The sequence below is a fragment of the Archocentrus centrarchus genome, chromosome 3, assembly GCF_007364275.1.
Source record: "Archocentrus centrarchus isolate MPI-CPG fArcCen1 chromosome 3, fArcCen1, whole genome shotgun sequence".
In the NCBI taxonomy this organism is placed as follows: domain Eukaryota; kingdom Metazoa; phylum Chordata; class Actinopteri; order Cichliformes; family Cichlidae; genus Archocentrus; species Archocentrus centrarchus.
The window spans coordinates 26,632,160-26,653,669 of NC_044348.1; the positions used below are offsets into that span (position 1 = coordinate 26,632,160).

General features: G+C 41.9%; 1 protein-coding gene across 1 annotated transcript in view; it reads right to left on the minus strand.

The window, feature by feature from the left end:
- igdcc4 (immunoglobulin superfamily, DCC subclass, member 4) overlaps positions 1-21,510 on the minus strand; it is a 44,266-nt gene that overhangs the window by 16,770 nt on the left and 5,986 nt on the right. Inside the window, exons 3-12 of the mRNA XM_030722361.1 lie at positions 18,614-18,747; positions 7,241-7,375; positions 6,253-6,405; positions 5,507-5,917; positions 5,229-5,393; positions 4,654-4,791; positions 3,388-3,564; positions 1,974-2,186; positions 1,465-1,563; positions 1,167-1,353 (exon numbers count right to left, since the gene is read on the minus strand). Coding sequence (XP_030578221.1) covers positions 1,167-1,353; positions 1,465-1,563; positions 1,974-2,186; positions 3,388-3,564; positions 4,654-4,791; positions 5,229-5,393; positions 5,507-5,917; positions 6,253-6,405; positions 7,241-7,375; positions 18,614-18,747 — 1,812 coding nt within the window. The remainder of the gene's footprint in view (positions 1-1,166; positions 1,354-1,464; positions 1,564-1,973; positions 2,187-3,387; positions 3,565-4,653; positions 4,792-5,228; positions 5,394-5,506; positions 5,918-6,252; positions 6,406-7,240; positions 7,376-18,613; positions 18,748-21,510) is intronic.

The window sequence follows — 21,510 nt, forward strand, 5'->3', positions numbered from 1 at the left end:
TGTATAACTGCTAAAATTATGTATAAGTATTAAAATAAATATAGCGTCCCTACTTCGCGGATTTTCACTTATCGCGGGTGGTCCTGGAAAGTAACACCCGCGATAAGTGAGGGATTACTGTAGTATCTCGGCTCACATTCAAGGCCTTAAAAATCAGGCACCATCTTATCTTAAAGACCTCATAGTACCATATTGCCCCCAAAGAGCATTTTGCTCTCAGACTGCTGGCTTACTTAAAAGTAGAATGGGTAGCAGAGCCTTCATTTTTCAGGCCCCTTTTTTTGTGGAACGTTAATTCCTATAAAAATCATCTCTTAAGTCAAATCATTCAAGCCGGATTTTTGCCTACCTTGGATGAAAAATCCGGTCCTTTTGTAGTACATTTCCAATTAAATGTGATTGCATAAGTCAGATAAGTTTAGCGTTAAAGCCCTCCTCAGCTCTCATCACGCCCACTTCCAATATGTACAATCTATGCAAACTCCATACATCGGCTAGTTCATACACAGCTACACACACTGTCGCTTGAGTGTCTATACAGTCACGTGATGTCCGGATTGACTGCACTGGGCGAATCAGTTCATTTCACCTCCTGGCAAGGGCAGGAGGCAAGCATAAGCTACAAACTCGCACTTAGAGCAGAAATACGAGATCATAACATTTTCAAAATCAAATCCAGGGATAAAGCAGAAAGCCATTGCCATGAAATTCAATATTAGACCCCAAGCCGTCTGATATTTTTAAAAAATCTGATTTTATCTGACTTACACATAAGACGAATTTTTTACAGGTCGAATGAAATTTCCTGGGCCATGTCAATCCGACTTAGGTGATGTTTACTGTAGTTAGTTTTAATCTTTGGCTTTCTTTCACAGCATGTCCTTTGTCCTCTCTCCCTCCCTTCACCACCAACTAGTTGTGGCAGGTGACTGCCCTCCCCGAGCTTGGTTCTGCCAGAGGTTTCTTCCTGTTGAAAGGGTATTTTTTCCTTCCCACTGTAACAGTGCTTCCTCATAGGGGGTTTGTTGGGGTTTCTATTGTAAAGTCTTTACCTTTAAATATAAAGCACTTTGAGGCAACTGTTTGTTGTGATTTGGTGCTATATAAAAATCAAATTGAATATTCTAAACATCATAGATTTCAGACGTGTAGCCTCGTATCCTGACCTGGTGTAATAGGAGACCAGGGATGCATTGGTGGTTCCTGAAGGACTGCAGCGCACTGTGTAGTTGATGATGCGTACATTGTTGAACCGTGGTTTCTCCCATCGCAGCCAGATGGAAGTGGAGCTGTTGGCTGTGGCTTGGATAATGCTTGGGGGCAATGGAGGTGGTGGCCCGGGTGTTGTTGGTGCTTTAACATAGAAGCACACTTTACTTTCTTTGAAGTTTCTCTTTTCAAAACATAAATGTGTTTTATTAATTCATTTATTTATTAATGTACAGATTCAAAAAGAGAGCTTACGTGCATGAGGCTTTTCTGTCTTTCCCTTCCACACTGCAGCTGCTCCATCTATCTGCTTATTGAATGCCCAAACCCTCACCTCATACTGTCGGTCAGGACCTGACACAAACATATATGAAAAGAAGGAGACACAATGACATTCCTGCTCTTATAGATCTCTTTAGATGTTGTATACTAACAACAAATGACATTTACTACCTGCAACCAAAAGCTTTGATGTGAATGATGCATTTCAAAGACATTAAATCTGTTATTTTTAAAAAATTTTCCCTGCCCAGGACAGAGGTAAAAAAAAATAGGATTTGCCTGCTCTGAATAAAACATATTAAAAACTTTGTTATATGGTCAGTGTCCAAAAAAAAATACACACACACACACACACACGCACACACACACACACACACACACACACACACACACGAAATAAACAGTAGATGAAGGCAAGGTTATAAAAAAATTAATATTGCGCACTGTTACTGCATACGGGAAGGCCTCTTCCAACAACTTACTCATCCCAGTGAGGAGATGATATTTAGCCTTCTTACGAAGCCTGATGGTATGTGTCTGTGTTCTCCTTTCCCCATTGGCCGTCTCATCAGCCTCAACTTCCCGACAGGACAGCTTATAGCCAGAGACCAATGTGTGATTGGGTGAGGGCTGCCATGTCACATTGAGTGTGTTCACATTGGTTCTAACTTTCAGCTCAGTAGGAGCAAAGATCACTGAAAAGACAGTGAAAGAAAAAAAAAAATACCAGTGAATTCCACATGATAGTATTTAAATGAACCACCAGACTTTCACTTCAGCTGTATATTGTAGATAGAATCCCTTTGCAGAATACTGCTGCTACCTGATACATCATATTCCATGAGTATAGCAGCAGATTTAAAAGCACAGCTCATGTCCAAAACTAGAAGAAAGCAGAACCGCTGAAGGGTGGATGCGTGAATCTAATGTTTTTTTTTTCTTTCAACACTGCATTTGAGACATTCCTGGAGTGGGTCAGTAATGTTGTGTGTTATGGACTGTGATTTTAAAGGGACAATTCACTAAAGTATCAAATGTGTACATTTTTCAGGCTGCTAGTGTTATCTTGTTGTGGAGGACCACACCAACAATTTTGGAGATATTGTTTTTAGAGATGTCTGTCCTCTCTGTAATATAAGGCACCTCGAGAAATTCAGCAGCCTTGTCTCTTTCCAAAAATTATGACCAAGTATCTCAGAAACAATCAATCCAAAAAAAACACACAAACAAAAAAGAATCCACAAACATTGTTGTGAGCAATTTCATATGGGAACTGTTTTGTAGTGAAAACCTGTCAACACTGTTACGCTTGCATCTTCCTGTGATAGTAATCACAAATAGATAGTAATCATCTATCTGTGATTAATAGATAGTAACAATATCACCACTGCATACTGACATCCTATTATACCATCACAAATATCTGAGAGGTTTGTATTTGTGACAGTATGATAGGATGCAAATATTCAGTGGCATCCTCCTCTTCCAAGCTTTGGTATTAGCTAACTCAGTGGTAGGAGAGCCAGCAGTATCAATTAGGTATAACTTATATTATTTTTGATGAATGACGGTGTTCACAGTAGTTAACATGAAAAAATTACGTCAGTTTGCCCTGGCCCTGCCCTGAAATCAACCTGTGTATTGATAGGCAGCAGGTGCTCTCTGTTTAATGGGCAACTTGCATCAAAACAGTCTAGAAAGATAAACAGTTCTGGCAACAGAAAAAAAAGTGCATATTTGATTTCAAGATGAACCGTGCCTTCAAGAAGAAACATGTTTATTCTCCTGCTTCAGTGAAACTTCAGTCTATTTTACCCATACATATAGATAATATATCACATTTCTCTTTAAATTTAAGAGACAGTTAGCTGAAATATTATCTAATATTTTTCTTACCCATGCTGTCATTGCTATCATTTGGAGGCGTTTTGTGCTGAACCCACTCAGAAGGAACCCCAATGCCAACAGTTGTTCCAGCAGCTATCCTCAGCCGGTAGGTCTGGCTGGGCTGCAGACCTCTCAGTGTAAACTGTGTCTCATTCCCCCCGACCTCCACAGAAAACACAGAGTCCGCTGTGGGAACAAAAAATACAAACATGTATATGATTTTATAGAGCATGACTGATATGGAGTTTCAAGAGCAATATTTGGTCTCCCTGAATTGGATAAGCAGAAGAAGATGGATGGATGGATTAACGGACCGATATTTGGTGATCTGATGCACTGGCTGATTTATTTTTTTTATTATTTATTTTTCCTTTCTTTGAGACACATTAAACATAAACAGATTTTGCTAACATTTCTTATGTGTAGTTCTGTGTGTGTCCTTACTAAGATAATATGACAATGCAATTTAAGAATAATAATGCTTTATTTTCACAGCAAGTTTACACTCTGCCTGACTCTGCTCGGATCAGATCATGTTTTTATGGTTCCAAATACTGTTGCCAATAGGGAAGTTGCAGAGTGCCCTCTGGTGGACAGACTATAACATCATCACTCATGGCTGAAGGGTGTTTTTCCTGTCTTTTTACTTTTTAAAAAAATTTTCATTTCTCAGTTGTTATAAATGCTGATACAAACATGCCTGCAAATGCTTCCTTACTCATTATATTCTTTGAGCTGTTGGTCCAAGAAAACGTTTATCTGAGCTCCCCTCATGTTCCCTTGGATGTTGTGCTCAATCCCTTTAAAAATGTTTTGCATTACTCCTGTTAAGGACTTAGTTGTGGCATTGGACAGTTTTGATGATTGATGATTTACACAATTAAATAACTGACATTAATAATATGCTTTATTTATTCTTAAGTACTCTCCAATCTATTATTAATCATTTGCAAATTCTTCCAAAGAATGAGAAACGTTTCATTGGTGCTCCAAAGTTCTTCGCTTATTGTTTTGGGAACTTCATCTATCATTTGAGAACTGAGTCAATACAATTGAGAGAAACTTAAAAAATATTCTATAAAAAGTCATGGAAAAGGTAAACAATAAAACAACTTCAATGAAAGTGCCACTGGGCAACAAGTGTAATGAGTAGGCTGCCAGTATTTCCATTTTTCTCATCAAGGTTATGCCAGGACACTAGTGCCAAATTAGAGTCAGTTTGTCACAAAAATGTTTTTCTCTCATTGCTGTTCCTGGCCACCTGAGGTTACTTACCCTGATCTAAAGTGCTGTACTCAATGCGGTATTGGGTAACAACTCCACGGCTCTGTTCTGAGGACAACGGATGCCACTTCACCTTGATGTCTGTGCGGGAAGTACTGGCTATATACAGCTGAGGAGGTGTACTTGGCACTAAAAGAAGGCATAAAAGAACAGACTGAATTTTCTGATGCATATTTGAGCTGCATGGTTACTGGACAGCAAAAAAACATGTGCCATATTTTGTCCAACTTTGAGCATCATAAAATCTGTATTTTCTTAAAGAATTATTCAGGAGTACTTCATTTATGTGGTGAATCTAAAAAAGGAATTGAAAAACTGAATTGGATTTTAAATAATAGTGAAAGCATAATGCTTGGTTGAGTTTCCACTCAGATACTACTACTACTACTACTACGTTTTAAATGATACCACTAATAGTGATGACTCATGAGCTCTTAAATTTCCTGAGGAGTTGTAAGGTTGGCCAGCTTGAAATACTTGTTCTCTGAGTCACTAAAGCATCTCAGGCTGGTTCTTACTTTACCTGTGGAACTCTATTTTATGTGTATATCAGTGTGATTACTCACCGTCCTCCAGCATCTCTACAGTGACAGGCAGGGATGGGCTGCTGGCACCCATGGGAGAGTAAGCCACCACAAAGAATGTGTAAGCAGTGTGGGGCAGAAGCTCTCTGAAGAGATATTCAGTGGTGTCATTGTTCATCGCAAATTCATACTCCCCGTTATCAGAGCCTGAAAGATGATAATGTTTAAATCAAATATTCAGATCAAACTTTTTTTTTTCTGAAAATGTAGACATGTTTGCCATATGGCCTCACACGCGCAGACTTATAAAAGAGCCACACCTGCGGCACTGTGGCAGTGCACAGAGTAGCCAATGATTTGATCTGAGTTGTACTCAGGTTTCTCCCAGGTGAGCAGGGCAGTTGTGCTGGAGTATGGTGTAGCAGAAAGGTGGCGAGGAGGGCTGGGCAGACCTTCTCTAACAATGACCGTCAGCCTGGCAGTGGCACAGGATGTGCCAAGCCAGTTCTCTGCTATGCATTGGTAGTAGCCGCCATCCTCCTGAGCTAGCTGGTTAATGAGCAGGACTCCGGGGCTTTGGGTCTTCACTCGTCTCAATGACTTTATAGGCTGGCCATTCTTCAACCAGTGCAACACTGGAGATGGCTCTCCAGTGCTGTTACACAAAAACCTGGCTGTGTTTCCCCGGGAGAGGGACACTGTCTCTGGGGGCTGAAGAATCACTGGAGGGGCTGGAGAATTAGAAGCAAAAGTTTGGGGTCATTCCATGTCAGTTCATCAAGTGTCTCCCACCTGAACATCTCAGATTTGCCTGAAAAAATTGAAAAATACACTTCTTAATAGGAGCTATGGAAAATTTCTGGCCCCTACTGTCAATAATTTTCTCCAAAAAAAAGTAATAAACTATGAGGGATTTTAATACAGTCCCACGAAAAAGATGTTAAGAAAACATCTTTAGACACCTTTTCTGAGAAAACTAATGACTGAAATGTTGCATAATTCCTATTAAGAAGTGTATCTTTCAACTTTTTGAATTCAGTTTTTTAGAACATAACATGACTCTTACCAGGTACTTGCAGCTCAGCAGCAGCAATTACAAACTCTCTGGTCTTGGGCTTGTTGGCTCGGCAGACATAAACACCAGCATGGTGACGCCTTGTGTCTCTAATCACCAGGTTTGTTGCAAGGACAACCACATCAGTAGAAATGGGCTTTCCATCTGATCAAAGGAGAAAGCAATAGAGAATAAAGGAGATCATGTTGATGGGGAAAAAAAGGACACTGGCCTTGAAAAAAGTGGAGCTCATTTCTCAGGTTTTCAGTTGCCTGAGAAACAGCACAAAAAACAAAACAAAACAAAAAAAAAAACAGATGTTGCTTTGAACATGAAGGGATTTGACCTGTAATCACACAAACTGACCAACAGGTGGCTCTGTGACTTTTCAGTCTGAGTTCACTGAGCTCTCCGCATTGGCACACTCCTAGGCTGTGTGTGTGAAATCATTCCCTATTCACTATATAGACCCCTATTTACTTTGTCCGCCATTTTGTAGAGTGAGGATTTATGGCCACCAGTTAAAACGACATGAGGTGAAAAAGAAATGGACACTAATCAAGTTCCAGCTGCCGCTTTGCAAATGATGACTGCAATTCTAGAGTTCAGTTTGACCACTAAAGAATGTATATATAGTTTTCTAAAGGATTCTTTGTATATTGAAATGTTGCTGAGTCACAACATGTAGACGGATCTTTCATGTGTGTGCAAGTTGTGGAGGTGTGAATGAATTGATGTGACAAATCACCTTATGTAAAGCATGACTCAGTGCAGGATAAAGAAGTCGAAGAGAGACAGCTAATATCAGTAGGACAACAACTTTACAGCTACAGGTACTGCAAATCTGATCCTCACTTGCTGATGTTTGTTCTTTGTGTGTGAGAGGCAGATAAACAGCGAGTGAGGCGCCAATAATGAAAGCGTGACAGATGCAGCAGAGTAGAAAAACAAATAGGCTGAGAGGCAGAGAGAAAAGAGTAAGATAATTTGCCAGTATTACCTTGTCTGCTCCAGGACACCAGTGGCTTGGGCTGGCCTTGAGCCATACACTCCATCACGGCAGGATGCCCAAGTATGACTGTGGCATTTTGAGGTGGTGCCACAATCACAACTCTGTTCAGGGGTTCAGTGGAGCCTGTGTAAACAAAAGAAATGTATACTTTGGCAATGTGGACCAGTAAATATAAAGTAAGTCAGTGCTGAACCCTGATCCTGGTCTTGGACTGCACGGTAGCTGCCAAGATTTACACTTTTGTCAGCAATTCAAATACACACTTAATAAATCAAGTGAAAATGAATGCAGAAAAGAAACATCCTGTGGTCCAGCTGTCACAGCAGTTTATCAAATTTGCATCTAGTATATGTTAAAGTGTCATTATCAGATATTTTTGAAAAACTGGGCTCTGTATCTTAAATCCTAACCTGCCTTCAAGCTAAACTGCAGAGGTCTGAGGCTGTATTCAGAGAAATTCATGGCAACTCGACAGCACCCGAGAATATTATTAGAGCAATCACTGCAGCTTGCTTTGTAGCCAGACTCTTGACGTGTATAAGGCCTGGAAGTGACAAGTACATGACAATTAAGCGTTTGATGTAAAGCTTTTGCTAGGAAACCTTAACGCACAAATATTATTTATAGGTAGCAGCGCACATTTGACGAGAGCCGTCACTAACAGACTGCAGACATACTGAAAAATCCAGAAATGAAGCCTAAACAAAAGGCTTGGCTGAGGGGAGAGGGTTAAATTCAGAACAGAGGTGATGCTTCTATAAACCCAATTCCAAAACTGTTGGGACACAGATCTCATAAATCCACATTTCATTCACAGTAGAACATGGAAAACATACCAAATGCTTAAACTGAGACATTTTACCACGTTATGAGAAATGGCTAATTTTAAATGAAAGTAATTTCATTTGCAACAGGTCAGTAACATGATTGGATGTTAAAAAGAACATCTTAGAGAGGCAGTTTCTCCAGGCTCAAAAAACTACATCTACAAATTGTGGAATAATTTCAGAATAATGTTCCTCAGTGTAAAATTCTGAAGACTTTGAATATCTCATCATCTACAGTACATATCATCATCATCATCATCATCAAAATATTATGGTAATCTGGAGAAATCTGTGTACAAGGGACAAGGCCACAAATCAATATTGAATGCCCATGATCTTTGGGCCCTCAGGTGGTACTGCATTAAAAAGAGATATGATTATGTCTTGGAAATCACTGCATGGGCTCAGGAACACTTCCAGACATCATTGTCTGTGAACAGAGTTCACTCTGCCATCCACAGTTGTAGGTTAAAGCAGGTAAATCAGGCAAAGAAGAAGTCATATGTGAACATGATCCAGAAAGGCAGCAATTTTTCTCTGGGCCAAAGCTCATTAAAAATGGACTTAGACAAAGTGGGAAACTCTTCTATGATTAAAAAAATCAAAATTTTAAAGACAAAGAACACACAGAAGAAAATATCCATCCATCCATCTTCTTCTGCTTATCTGGGACTGAGTCGAGGGGGCAGTAGCTTAAAAAGAGAAGCCCAGACCTCCTCCTCCCCAGCCACCTCCTCCAGCTCATCCAGGGGGACCCCAAGGTGTTCGTTCCCTGGCGAGCCGAGAGATATAATCTCTCCAGCGTGTCCTGGGTCTGCCCCAGGGTCTCCTCCTGGTAGGACATGCCCGAAACAACTAACCCAAGAGGTGCCCAGAAGGCATCCTAGTGAGATGCCTGAACCACCTCAACTGACTCCTTTCGGTATGGAGGCTCTACTTTGAGCCCCTCCCGAATGGCTGCACTCTTCACCCTATCTCTAAGGGTGAGGCCAGCCACCCTTCGGCGGAAGCTCATTTCTGCCGTTTGTATTCGCAAACTCATTCTTCATTCATATTTTGTAAAAGAAAAAACTAAATAAATAATTCAGGTATAAAATGGCCAAATTCATAGACCTAAGGAATGCATATAAATCTTACCTGATAAAGGCTATTACTCAAAGTGTATTGTTAATGGTTTGAAGGGACACTCATTTCTTTAATGTATTTGTCCACAAGGTACATCTGGTGTGAGTGGGCCTTTTTACCTAGTCATCAGCTGCTCATAATGATAAGGATTTCAGGAAACAGGCCTGAAAATCTGCAACTTATCATAAATTAATTAATTAAGACTTCATAGAGAGTTATGCTTAAGGTTTAAGTGGTTTAGTCTGTTCTTTTAAGGACTGCACTGCATGGTGCACCTTCATATAGGACTTGTGTGGGTGCAGATAAAAGTAAGACTGTAAACGCAATAGAGGAAACTAGAAACTTGGTTTAAAGCTGCTAAATGTTTCCTGCAGCCTTTAAATTTAAGTATGTGAGCTGATGACCTCAACATCAAGCTGTCAATGCTCAGCTTTGGGTGTTCTATTCATAAAAATGAAAGCAAATGAAGTGATGGCATTAGATCTGACATGTGTTTTCATGTAATGAATTGCAATAAGGACTCAAGTTGTCCCCTCCTATGACAGCAGGCCACTGGAAGAAAATAGCCAACTTGTCATTTTAAGTATGAAATGAAATATTCATTTCTATGACTAATTTTCAACATTATCCTTGCATATCCAGTAAGGAGTGAAAGGATGCTACTTTACTATTGTATATTTTGTATATGAATGCCAGTAAAAGCACGAGTAAGGACACAGTTATTAAACTAAGAGTAAAACTGAGGTAAGATTTTAACATGATTGAAATTTAAAACAAGAAGAGAATTTTTGTCTCGAAATGTTGCTGAAACAACTTTGTCAGAAAGGTTTAGAACAAATGAGTCGAGTCCAATTTATTTGATTTGGCCTTATCTGTCTCTCTCTCTTTCTTTTTGTCTAGTTTTAAAAAGGCACATAAGCTGTGACTCAAAGAGGACACAAAGCTTTCCACAGAGCAGCCAATTAAAGTTGACAGATCTCTGCCTAGCTAGTGAGAGAGGCAGATAGAGGCTCTCTAATGGTGAATTTGTACCTCACAATTTTATTCACTGATTCACTGCACCGTAGTCTAAGGTTTTAACACCATTGTTAACTTCAGGTTTGGATCATAATCTCTACTTAGAGAATTTATTGATCTGTTTATGTAAATTGATGAACATCTTGAGGATTTTGTTTCCTCTTTTCTTCTTGACAGCTGCAGTAACATTAACCATTTAGGTAAGGCTCAGTTAACTTTGTTACAGTTTAATGTGGATTATACAAAATTATCAGTTTTCCCGTCAGCAGTGATTTAAGGCTGGAAGAGTTCAATCAAAATTTCATAACTGGAAGTTTGTTAGAATTGTATTCTTGGCCAAATTATTCAATAATTTGCTATACTTTTATCAAACAGGGAGAATGAGCCATAATCAGCAACTGACATAATGAACAAAACACAGTGCCAGACATTTATGGGAGACTAAGACTAATGCCAGGAGCCATAAAGAAAAAGATTATAGTCTGCCAAGAAGAATAAAAGATTCTTTTGAACTGTGCTGCATCAAAAAATGTATTCTGAAGGCCAGGCAAGGCAAATGCATAGCAATATTACACACAACATAAGCTTAAAGTGCTTGACATTATACAAACAAGAACAGTGGTAAGCGAATGCTAATGCTTGGCTGTTTCGGATTCATAACTGGGAGGGAGAGTTGGCTTATAAATAAGGAAGAGTAGCGATTGAAGTTAAACTTCAATCTACAGTATTTCTTGATTTTTTTAAAAAGTTACAAATCAGAAATTCATCTGCAGCATTTTGTAAAAATTTGCCCAATTTGCCGAAATGAATACTTGTAGCAACTTTCAAAAGAATCAGCCAATCAATAAGGAAGAGGTAGTCACTTAAGTTAAACATGAATGTACTGCTAATATTAAAAATTTCAAAAATTTGTAAAAAAAATATTGAAAATAAAAAAATTGCTGAAACATTTTGCAGAGCTTTGCACATTGAATACTTATACCAAGGTTCAAAAGAGTAGGAGGAGTAGGGATTAACATTATTGTACAACATTTCTCAAAAAATTTGAAAACATAATAAACATAAATTAAAGTAAAATTTTGAAAATCTGTCTACCCTATTTTGTAGAGCTTTGCACAAGGAGTATTTATGCCAAGTTTCAGAAGATTTCAAATATAAATGACGTAGCGAGATGTAGCGAATTTAGCAAAAAGTTGATATACGATGGACGGACGAATGCCGGATGGCTCTGTATCGGATCAGCTCTGCTGACTGACGTCTTTGACAGTAGTCATTAACCTCGTCTCATGGTTTAACTTTATGTCCAACTTGTAAAGAATTTAATATACAAATACCTCACATGTCTCTTAGCCATATCATTAGTGCAACTTTGCCAGAGTAATTCTTTGTAGTCAAATTGAGGGGTATAGTTTCATCACAAAACAACAGAGGTGAAAATTTGTTCTACTCTTTCTGGTTACATTGTTACGCAAAAACAATTGATGTGATTCCTGGTTCAGTAGTCACCAGAATCATATAATACAAATGTGAATCTGCCTTTATTTGCACATTTACATGTACTATAAATAGGACTAGGAGCTGCTTGAACCACTCAATAACAAAGCACAGTATGAGCTACTAGGCATGTGTTTCTAGGGTGGGACTGGTTGTCAGTCATCAGTGTCAAACTGGAGAAGTTCAGAGGTGTGCACGATCAGCTGTGTAAAATGACAGAAACATTTTTATTCAGACTGGGAGGAAGAGCTTTTTACTCAAATGTAAAGTCCTATGTTATAAGCAATATGAGCGACAATGAATACTGAAGAAGGGCAAATTAAAACAGTGTGTCAGTCACTTTCTGACTAGACTGCACCAGTGAGTTCTCTTTATAGTAGTGATTTTTTTCTCCAGACCTCCTTGACTAAAGTTGTATAATTCAACAGCAGGCATTGTTTGGGAGTCTAAAGAGAGGGTTATTCTGAAAGTCACTTGGAGTCAAAGTTACTTACACATGGCTAAGCAGAGGTCAGTTTTTGGCATTCACTTCAGTTCAATTTTATTTATATAGTGCCAAATTAGTTCTTGGCTTGAATCAAATAATTCCTTAACCTTTCAACACATGAGTAATATGCACTTCTCAACAAATACCAGTAGCTTTTGAATAGAACGTTCCTGACAGATCCCATTGACCTACTCAGTGAGTTCAAGTTAGAGTGGCAGGGTGAGGATAAATATGTAATCAGCATGATCAGCTCGGTAAACAAATCTAAAAGCAAACTACAATTGATGTTAAGTGGGCTGCAGTGCTGTGACCTGTGGAACTTTTCTCACATGCAGGAGGAGCTTTAATATCAGGGAGAAGAACAAGATGTGCAGAGTGAGTTCAGAACATTTTGTCTGAATCTGAGAAGTGCTTAACTGGCTATGCATTCAGTCTAGTTGGTTTGTGTGTTTTCAGTTTGGTGCTGGTACATAACCACCAAAGCAGTATCACTCTTCTAACTGGGTAATTTTGCCGAGAATGAGGTACTCATACTGCAAAATAACACTCAGGTCACCTGGCACAAACGAAGAGTTCTAATACCTACTTCAAGCACAAAAGTATCTCAACCTTATAAAATGTGCCATGGATTTGACAGCACTTTGGATCAACCTGCGTGAATCTGGTTTTCTCCCCCCAAAAATTGTCAGCTCAATTCAACAATGACAGCTGACCACCTTGTAGCCTGCCTCAGGTTGAAATCAGCTCCTTCTGCCCAGACTACAAGGAAGTAGCTGCCTTCTCTCGATACCAGTCATTCAACTGAGATAAAGAAATATATTTCATTTCCACTCTTCCAACTTAGAACTTTTTATTGTACAGATAGACCCATAATTTGTTGAACAAAGACACAATTTTTGTAGATTTGTTTCTGTACAGCACAACAGTGGATTTTAAAAACAGTTAAGATGTGATTCAAGTGCAGACTTCCAGCTTTAATTCAAGGAGTTTTACAAAAAACTTGCCTTAATATTGTTTTTATTTTTATTTTTATAAGCTGCCCCCATTTTCATAGGCTCAAAACTAATCACATCATTTTATTTTAAATATAAAGATTGTTTTTAATACTTGAATGACAACCACTTGCAGTCAATGACTCCCTTAAGTCTAGAATCTGTGGAAATCACCAAACGCTGTTTCTTCCCATGAGATGCTCTGTTAGGCCCTTATTACAGTCACTTTCAACTGCTGCTTATTTGTGGTCCTTTCTGCAGTTCAGTGTGGTATTTAACATCTGAAAAGCATGCTATATTGGGTTGATCAAGTGAGTGCTTGGCTTTTGAAGAATATCTCATTTATTTGCCTTGAGAAACTCTTGGATTGCTTTTGCAGTATGTTTTGGGCCATTATCCCCCATCAAGTGCTGTTCTATCAGTTTTGCAGTATTTGACTGAATCTGAGCTGAGAGTATAGCCCTGTACGCTTCAGAATTCATCCTGGTACTTCTATTAGCAGTCACATCATCAATAAACACTAACGACCCAGTTCCACTGGCAGCCACGCTATAACATTGCCTCCCCCATGTTTGATAGATAAAGTGGTATGCTTCGGATCATTGACTGTTCCTTTCCTTCTCCATATTTTCCCTTCCCGTCATTCTGGTACAGTTTAATCTTGGTTTCATCTGTCCAAAGATAATTTTCTAGACCTGTGCAGGTTATTTTAGATATTTTCTGGGAAAGTCTAATCTGGTTTTTATGTAATCAGTGCTTTGTACCTTGTTATAAACTCTCTGTATTTCCAGTCATGAAGGCATCTTTTGATTGTAGACCAGGGGTCGGCAACCCACGGCTCCAGAGCTGCATGCAGCTCTTTCAGGCTTATGCTGCGGCTCTGTGCGGCTTGTGGAAGTAAATTATAAGTATCCAATTGAAGTGCATTTTATTTTTGTCAGTTCGTTTTGTGTTGGATTTCTAAATTGGAACATTATTGTGATCTTCCATCCATCCATTTTCTTCCGCTTATCCGGGGCCGGGTCGCGGGGGCAGAAGCCTAAGCAGAGAAGCCCAAGCTTCCCTCTCCCCAGCCAGCTCATCCGGAGGGACCCCAAGGCGTTCCCAGGCCAGCCGAGATACATAATCTCTCCAGCGTGTCCTGGGTCTACCACGGGGCCTCTTCCCGGTGGGACATGCCCGGAACACCTCACCCAGGAGGCGGCCAGGAGGCATCCTAATCAGATGCCCGAGCCACCTCAACTGGCTCCTTTCGATGTGGAGGAGCAGCGGCTCTACTCTGAGCCCCTCCCGGATGGCCGCACTCCTCACCTTATCTCTAAGGGAGAGGCCAGCCACCCTTCGAAGGAAACTCATTTCTGCCGCTTGTATTCGCGATCTTATTCTTTCGGTCACTACCCAAAGCTCGTGACCATAGGTGAGGGTAGGAACGTAGATCGACCGGTAAATCGAGAGCTTCGCTTTTACGCTAAGCTCCCTCTTCACCACGACGGACCGGTGCAGCGTCCGCATCACTGCAGAAGCAGCCCCGATCCGCCTGTCGATCTCCCGTTCCCTTCGCCCATCACTCGTGAACAAGACCCCGAGATACTTAAACTCCTCCACTTGAGGCAAGAACTCGTTCCTGAGCTGGAGATGGCACTCCACCCTTTTCCGGCTGAGGACCATGGCCTCAGACTTAGAGGTGCTGATTCTCATGCCAGCCGCTTCACACTCGGCTGCGAACCGTTCCACTGCGAGCTGGAGGCCCCCCCCTGATGAAGCCAACAGAACCGCATCATCTGCAAAAAGCAGAGATGAGACTCTGAGGCCACCAAGGAAGAAGCCTTCCGCCACCTGGCTACGCCTAGAAATTCTGTCCATAAAAATTATGAACAGAATCGGTGACAAAGGGCAGCCCTGACGGAGTCCAACACCCACAGGAAACAAATCCGACTTATTACCGGCTATACGGACCAAGCTCTCAGTGTGGTTGTACAAGGACTGAATGGCCCGCAACAATGGGCCAGACACCCCATACTCCCGCAGAACCTCCCAAAGAACACCCCGAGGAACACGGTCGAATGCCTTCTCCAAGTCCACAAAGCACATGTAGACTGGTTGGGCAAACTCCCACGCACACTCGAATATCCTTGAGGATAAAGAGCTGGTCCAGCGTTCCACGACCAGGACGAAAACCGCATTGTTCCTCCTGAATCCGAGGTTCGACTAACGGACGCACCCTCCTTTCCAGCACCCTGGCATAGACCTTACCGGGGAGGCTGAGGAGTGTGATCCCCCGAAAGTTGGAGCACACCCTCCGGTCTCCCTTCTTAAAGATGGGGACCACCACCCCGGTCTGCCAATCCAATGGCACTGCCCCAGATCTCCACGTGATGTTGCAGAGGCGTGTCAACCAAGACAGCCCTACAACATCCAGAGCCTTCAGGAACTCAGGGCGAATCTCGTCCACCCCAGGGGCTCTGCCACCAAGGAGTTGTTTAACTACCTCAGTGACCTCACCCCCAGTGATGGTCAAGTCATCCCCCTCATCCCCAGACTCTGCTTCCACTACAGAAGGCGTGTCAGTGGGATTCAGAAGGTCCTCGAAGTATTCCTTCCACCGTCCGACTATAGCCTCAGTTGAAGTCAGCAGCACCCCCCCCCGCACTATAAACAGTGTGAGTGAAGCACTGCTTTCCCCTCCTGAGTCGCCTGACGGTTTGCCAGAATCGCTTCGATGCCGTCCGAAAGTCTTTTTCCATAGCCTCACCAAACTCCTCCCACACCCGAGTTTTTGCTTTGGCCACTACCTGAGCTGCATTCCGCTTGGCCTGTCGATACCTGTCAGCTGCCGGAGGAGTCCCACAGGCTAACCAAGCCCGATAGGACTCTTTCTTCAGCTTGATGGCTCCCTTCACCTCCGGTGACCACCATCTGGTTCGGGGGTTACCACCACGACAGGCACCAACCACCTTGCAGCCACAGCTCTGAGCAGCAGCCTCAACAATGGAGGTGCGGAACATGGTCCATTCGGACTCAATGTCCTCAGCCTCCCTCGGAATGCTGTCGAAGTTCTGCCGGAGGTGGGAGTTGAAGATCTCCCGGACTGGGGCTTCTGCCAGGCGTTCCCAGCACACCCTCACAATACGTTTAGGTGTGCCAGGTCTGTCCAGCATCTTCCCCCGCCACCTGATCCAACTCACCACCAGGTGGTGATCAGTTGACAGCTCAGCTCCTCTCTTCACCCGAGTGTCCAGAACATACGGCCGCAGATCTGATGATACGATTACAAAATCGATCATCGACCTGCGACCTAGGGTGTCCTGGTGCCATGTGCACTTATGGACATCCTTGTGTTCGAACACGGTGTTTGTTATGGACAAACTGTGGTTTGCACAGAAGTCCAATAACAAAACACCATTCGGGTTCAGATCGGGCAGGCCGTTCCTCCCAATCACGCCCCTCCAGGTCTCACTGTCATTGCCCACGTGAGCGTTGAAGTCTCCCAGCAAGACTATGGAGTCACCAGATGGAGCACTCTCCAGCACCCCACCCAGCAGCTCCAAAAAGGGTGGGTACCCTGAACTGTCATTCGGCGCATAAGCGCAAACAACAGTCAGGACCCGTTCCCCAGCCCGAAGGCGCAGGGAAACTACCCTCTCGTCCACCGGTGAAAACTCCGACGTACAGGCAGCAAGCCGGGGGGATACAAGAATACCCACCCCAGCTCGCCGCCTCTCACCGAGGGCAACTCCAGACTGGAACAGAGTCCAGCCCTTCTCCAGGAGACTGGTTCCAGAGCCCAGGCCATGCGTTGAGGTGAGCCCAACTATGTCTAGCTGGTATCTCTCAACCTCACGCACTAGCTCAGGCTCCTTCCCCACCAGAGAGGTGACATTCCATGTCCCAACAGCCAGTTTCGATAGCCGGGGATCGGTCCGCCAGGGCCTCCGCCCTCGGCCACCGCCCGACACACATTGCACCCGACCCCTACGACACCTCCTGCGGGTGGTGGGCCTGCAGGAGGGCGGGCCCATGTAACCTCTTCGGGCTGCGCCCGGCCAAGCACCACGGGCTAATGCCTGGCCACCAGACGCTCTCCCTCGAGCTCCCTCCCCAGGCCTGGCTCCAGGGTGGGGCCCCGGTAACCCTATCCCGGGCAGGGTAAACTGTTCCCTTGTTTTTTCACTCATAAGGGTCTTCTGAACCGCTCTTTGTCTGGACCCTCACCCAGGACCAGTTTGCCATGGGAGACCCTGCCAGGGGGACAAGCCCCCAGACAACATAGCTCCTGGGATCACTGGGACACACAAACCCCTCCACCACGATAAGGTGGCGATTCACGGAGAAATTGTGATCTTGAAATATTAAAATAAAATCATTTTTATTTATTTATTTTCGCTTCTCAATGTATGCGTCACTTGCGGTAGCTGCTACCAGCTTCCGGTAGTATTTGCAGCTCTCTGTGTTTTCTTTTCCGTGGAAAACAGGTTCAAATGGCTCTTCGAGTGTTAAAGGTTGCCGACCCCTGTTGTAGACCCTTGTTGCATTAGATGTTGTGAAGTTGTTTTTCTTAACCATGGAAATAATTCTGCTATCATGGACTTTGGTAGTCTTCTCTTCAGAGTGTTTGGTGTTGCTGAACTGGCCCATTGCATTCCTTCTTTGAATCTAACAAGGCACCAATATCACATGCCTTGACATCTTTTTAGGCTTTAGATTTAACAGTTACAGTGAAAAGCTGTGTATGTGTATAGTATCAGCTGTTCCTATGTGACCACCATCCTGAAATAATCACAGCAAAAAGTATCTTCAACACCAACAGATCCACTGTACTTTCTTATAATGCATCCCAGTGTATCATTAAAGCTGCTGCCACAGAAATGTCCATCACTTGGATATTTGACCTTCATTCTGCAGATTGATGTTGCTGCAGTTTGACACTAGAAGGCTGTTTGCTAATTTATCTGCTGAAGGTGGAAAGTTTCTCTGTGATCACCTTGAGACATCAACATGGCGTACCATCATGATTTTGGGACTTCACATCAATTATAAAAAAGCCAATCATGACCCAATATGCATATCCATTTTACACAAGCATAATGTGAAGACCTTAAATATGTGCAGTTGATAAACCTTTGAGCAGAAAAAAATATTTGCAGCAAGTATTACAGCAAACAGTTGCTAAAATTCCAGCTAAAGTTACTAAAAATACAAAAGTTTTCCAGAAATAATAATAAAATGCTATAAAAACACTCACTATATTTACAAATGCACATGTGACAAGAAAACTCCTCAAATGAAAAAGTGTCATTTTGTTAGCAGTGGATATATCCAATAAATTTTAATCAAAAACTCAAACTGGTGGAAGGGACGGGAGTTATCGGGGGTGCCTGGCTGTCTATTCAACACTACAAAGGACTGCAACAGGTCTTACCTGAGGTGACAGAGAGCCTGGCTTCATGACTGATGTCCTTCCCAGCAGAATTGGAGGCAACACAGCGGTATACACCCTCATCATGCTTGGTCACCTCCAGAATCTGAAGCACCCCGTTAGGAAGGGAAATGAACCTGTTGCACACAGGACAAAAAAAAGAGAGAGATGACAGAGGAAGAAGGATTCAGAAGGAGAATGAGTGAAAATGAAAAAATGGCTGCATAAATGGCTCAGTGCCCTGTAGCATGAAACATCTAGCTGATCAGCTTTGTGGGGTTCCTGGCTCCTGAGTCCCCATAAGGCACCATCTTCATTCAGGAGAGAGTACCTTTGTGTATAACCACTGTAAAGATAAACTGGATAAAAATGACTGCGATAGGGAATTCTGAATGCAAGCTGTTCATAGTATCACAGAATGCCCCAATTTTTTATATATTTTTTTAGGGGTGGGACTTTAACGCGTTAATTTCGATTAATTAATTACGGGGAAATTAACGCGTTAAAAATTTTAACGTATTTTAATCGCACTTTGCACCGTGGAACGTTTCTCAGTGCGTGAGTTCCCGGCATACAGATTATATCGACGCACAATGTCCAAATTAGGGGCCGCATCCTGCGAAGGACCCGGCCCACGTCTTTCGCAGCCCACGAACACCACAAAGGCCGGAAGTGAGCGGCTAACCTTCATATCAGCTGCCGTCACCTCTGCGTAGCTCATGTCGCCTAGCAACCGTGAGTGCGAAGCACAGCTGTGTAAAAGCAGCTGATTAAACGGAGAACGAACTTTTTCTCCTTTTTGTGGTTTAATTTTAAGTCTTTTATTGAAAATAAGCTGTTAAAACAAGCATGACGCATTTCAACATCAAGGAATACAGCTGAGAGAATGATTAATTTCCAACTATAACAAGTGAGACATTAATGTTGAATAAAACTATCCAGTTATGATGCTGAACTTTAATTTCAGGTGTTTGCTTATCACAGGAGCACTTCCACCCTTCATTGGTTGTGTAGTAGACTGGTGGGAAAATAAACAAGATTTTGAAGTTTAAGCTTATGCATATTGATTCATTCATCAACTAAACTTAAATTAATATTTCTCATGTCAAATATTGAAATGCGATTAAAATGCGATTAATTTTGATTAATTAATTACAAAGCTTGTAATTAAATCGAGTCCCACCCCTAATTTTTTTTTATTTCATAAGGGTCAATAGGTTGGGGGTTTGAATCCCAGCCAGGGCATGCATACAGTAAAGGTCCCCCTAAGGTATTACCCAAGACTACCTTAGAACATGAGCAAAAGATATATAACTGAAGCCATGCCAGCTCATACGTTGCCCAGATTAACAAGATACACATCAGGTGCTGAGGAACCAGAACATAATGATGAGAAATAGGGTGCTGGAACAAGGTTAAGGCATAAGGGATGAGAACAGGGAACTGTTGGAATGCTACTATGCATGTAACCCCAGTGAAAGATGTTACATGAAGAGGATCTGGGGCCTATGGATTCTTTGACAGCTACCATTGAAACAACTAGTAGCTCAGTGTTCCATCAACTGCAAGAAGCAACTGCTACTGCAACTAGAGACTGATGAGGTACAACACGATTGCTACAGCAAGGGGGAGCCAGGACGTCACGTCAGGGGGGAGATGTCATCATCTCCACACTCTGAGATTGGGTGCCAAGCCGCAAGCACAATTGGTACATTGAATGCCAGAAACCTGACCTGAAGGGGAAGATCATGGCTAAGCTGGAAACCTGGACCCTCCATGGCTGAAGTACCTTCTGAACGTATACTAGAAGATGTGACTGCAGCATTACAGACAATCCCTACTGCAACCATGACTGAAACCAACCAGCTGATCTATACCACAGCAACAGTGATCTTTGAGATGCTTGGCTATAAGATGAACAGCCACAAGGAGGCTACAGGCCAAGATCAAGGCAGCATATATATATATATATATATATATATATATATATATATATATATATATATATATATATATATATATATATATATAATTGATTTTTGTGGAAGGACATTAATGGTGCCTGAGATGGAAGAGCCATATCCCAGCACCTTATGAGACCTTATGAGGAGCAAGCTGGTTGTGGGTCATACAAGGCTACAGCAACCATTAACACTTTGATGTAATAAGGCTGGAAACAAATTCCAGGGCCAGGAGAAATGTCGATATTGTTAAATGACCCAGTAAATGAGAATGTGAGAGAATTAACAGGGATCAAGACCAGTCGAGGATGTGACTCCAACCTTATATTCTGAAATGTATTTTCTTTGAGTTGTTTGTTTTGCTTTTCAAAGAGATTCTTTAGCATCCTTGTAAGTATTAACATCCAGGTATCTTACTTTAGAAATGGCTCAGTCTTTCTTGCTGTAAAAATATGCAACTCTATATACCAAAGGGCTATATGGATAAATGATGAATTGAATGCAATTAAGCTGCACTGTGATAGTTTACATGTACATTTATCTTTATCGCAAATGTTTTCCAAAGTCAGTTAGTTTGTAGATATGGCACATTTAAATTCAAAGCTGTGTACAGATAGATGCGGGGCATGAGAAAGTCCTTGGGCCATTTTAATGAACAAAAACATATGTAATGTAAGTAGTGAGTGTAAACCCTGCTGTTCTGCTCCCTCAACTTTTTTAAATGCTCAAAGTTTCTAAACGGAGAATACAACTGATCCTTTATGAGTGTTTACCGTTCTACATTTTCACGAAAAATCTGAAGTAGCTATATTCAGTGTCAAACAAGTTTTGCTTTGAATAAATCTAGACATAACACTTTGATAAACATCATCATTTTAGTGTGCTGTGCACCTCAGTTTGTGGTAATTTCCATGCATGAACTGCAAAACGACAAGGATT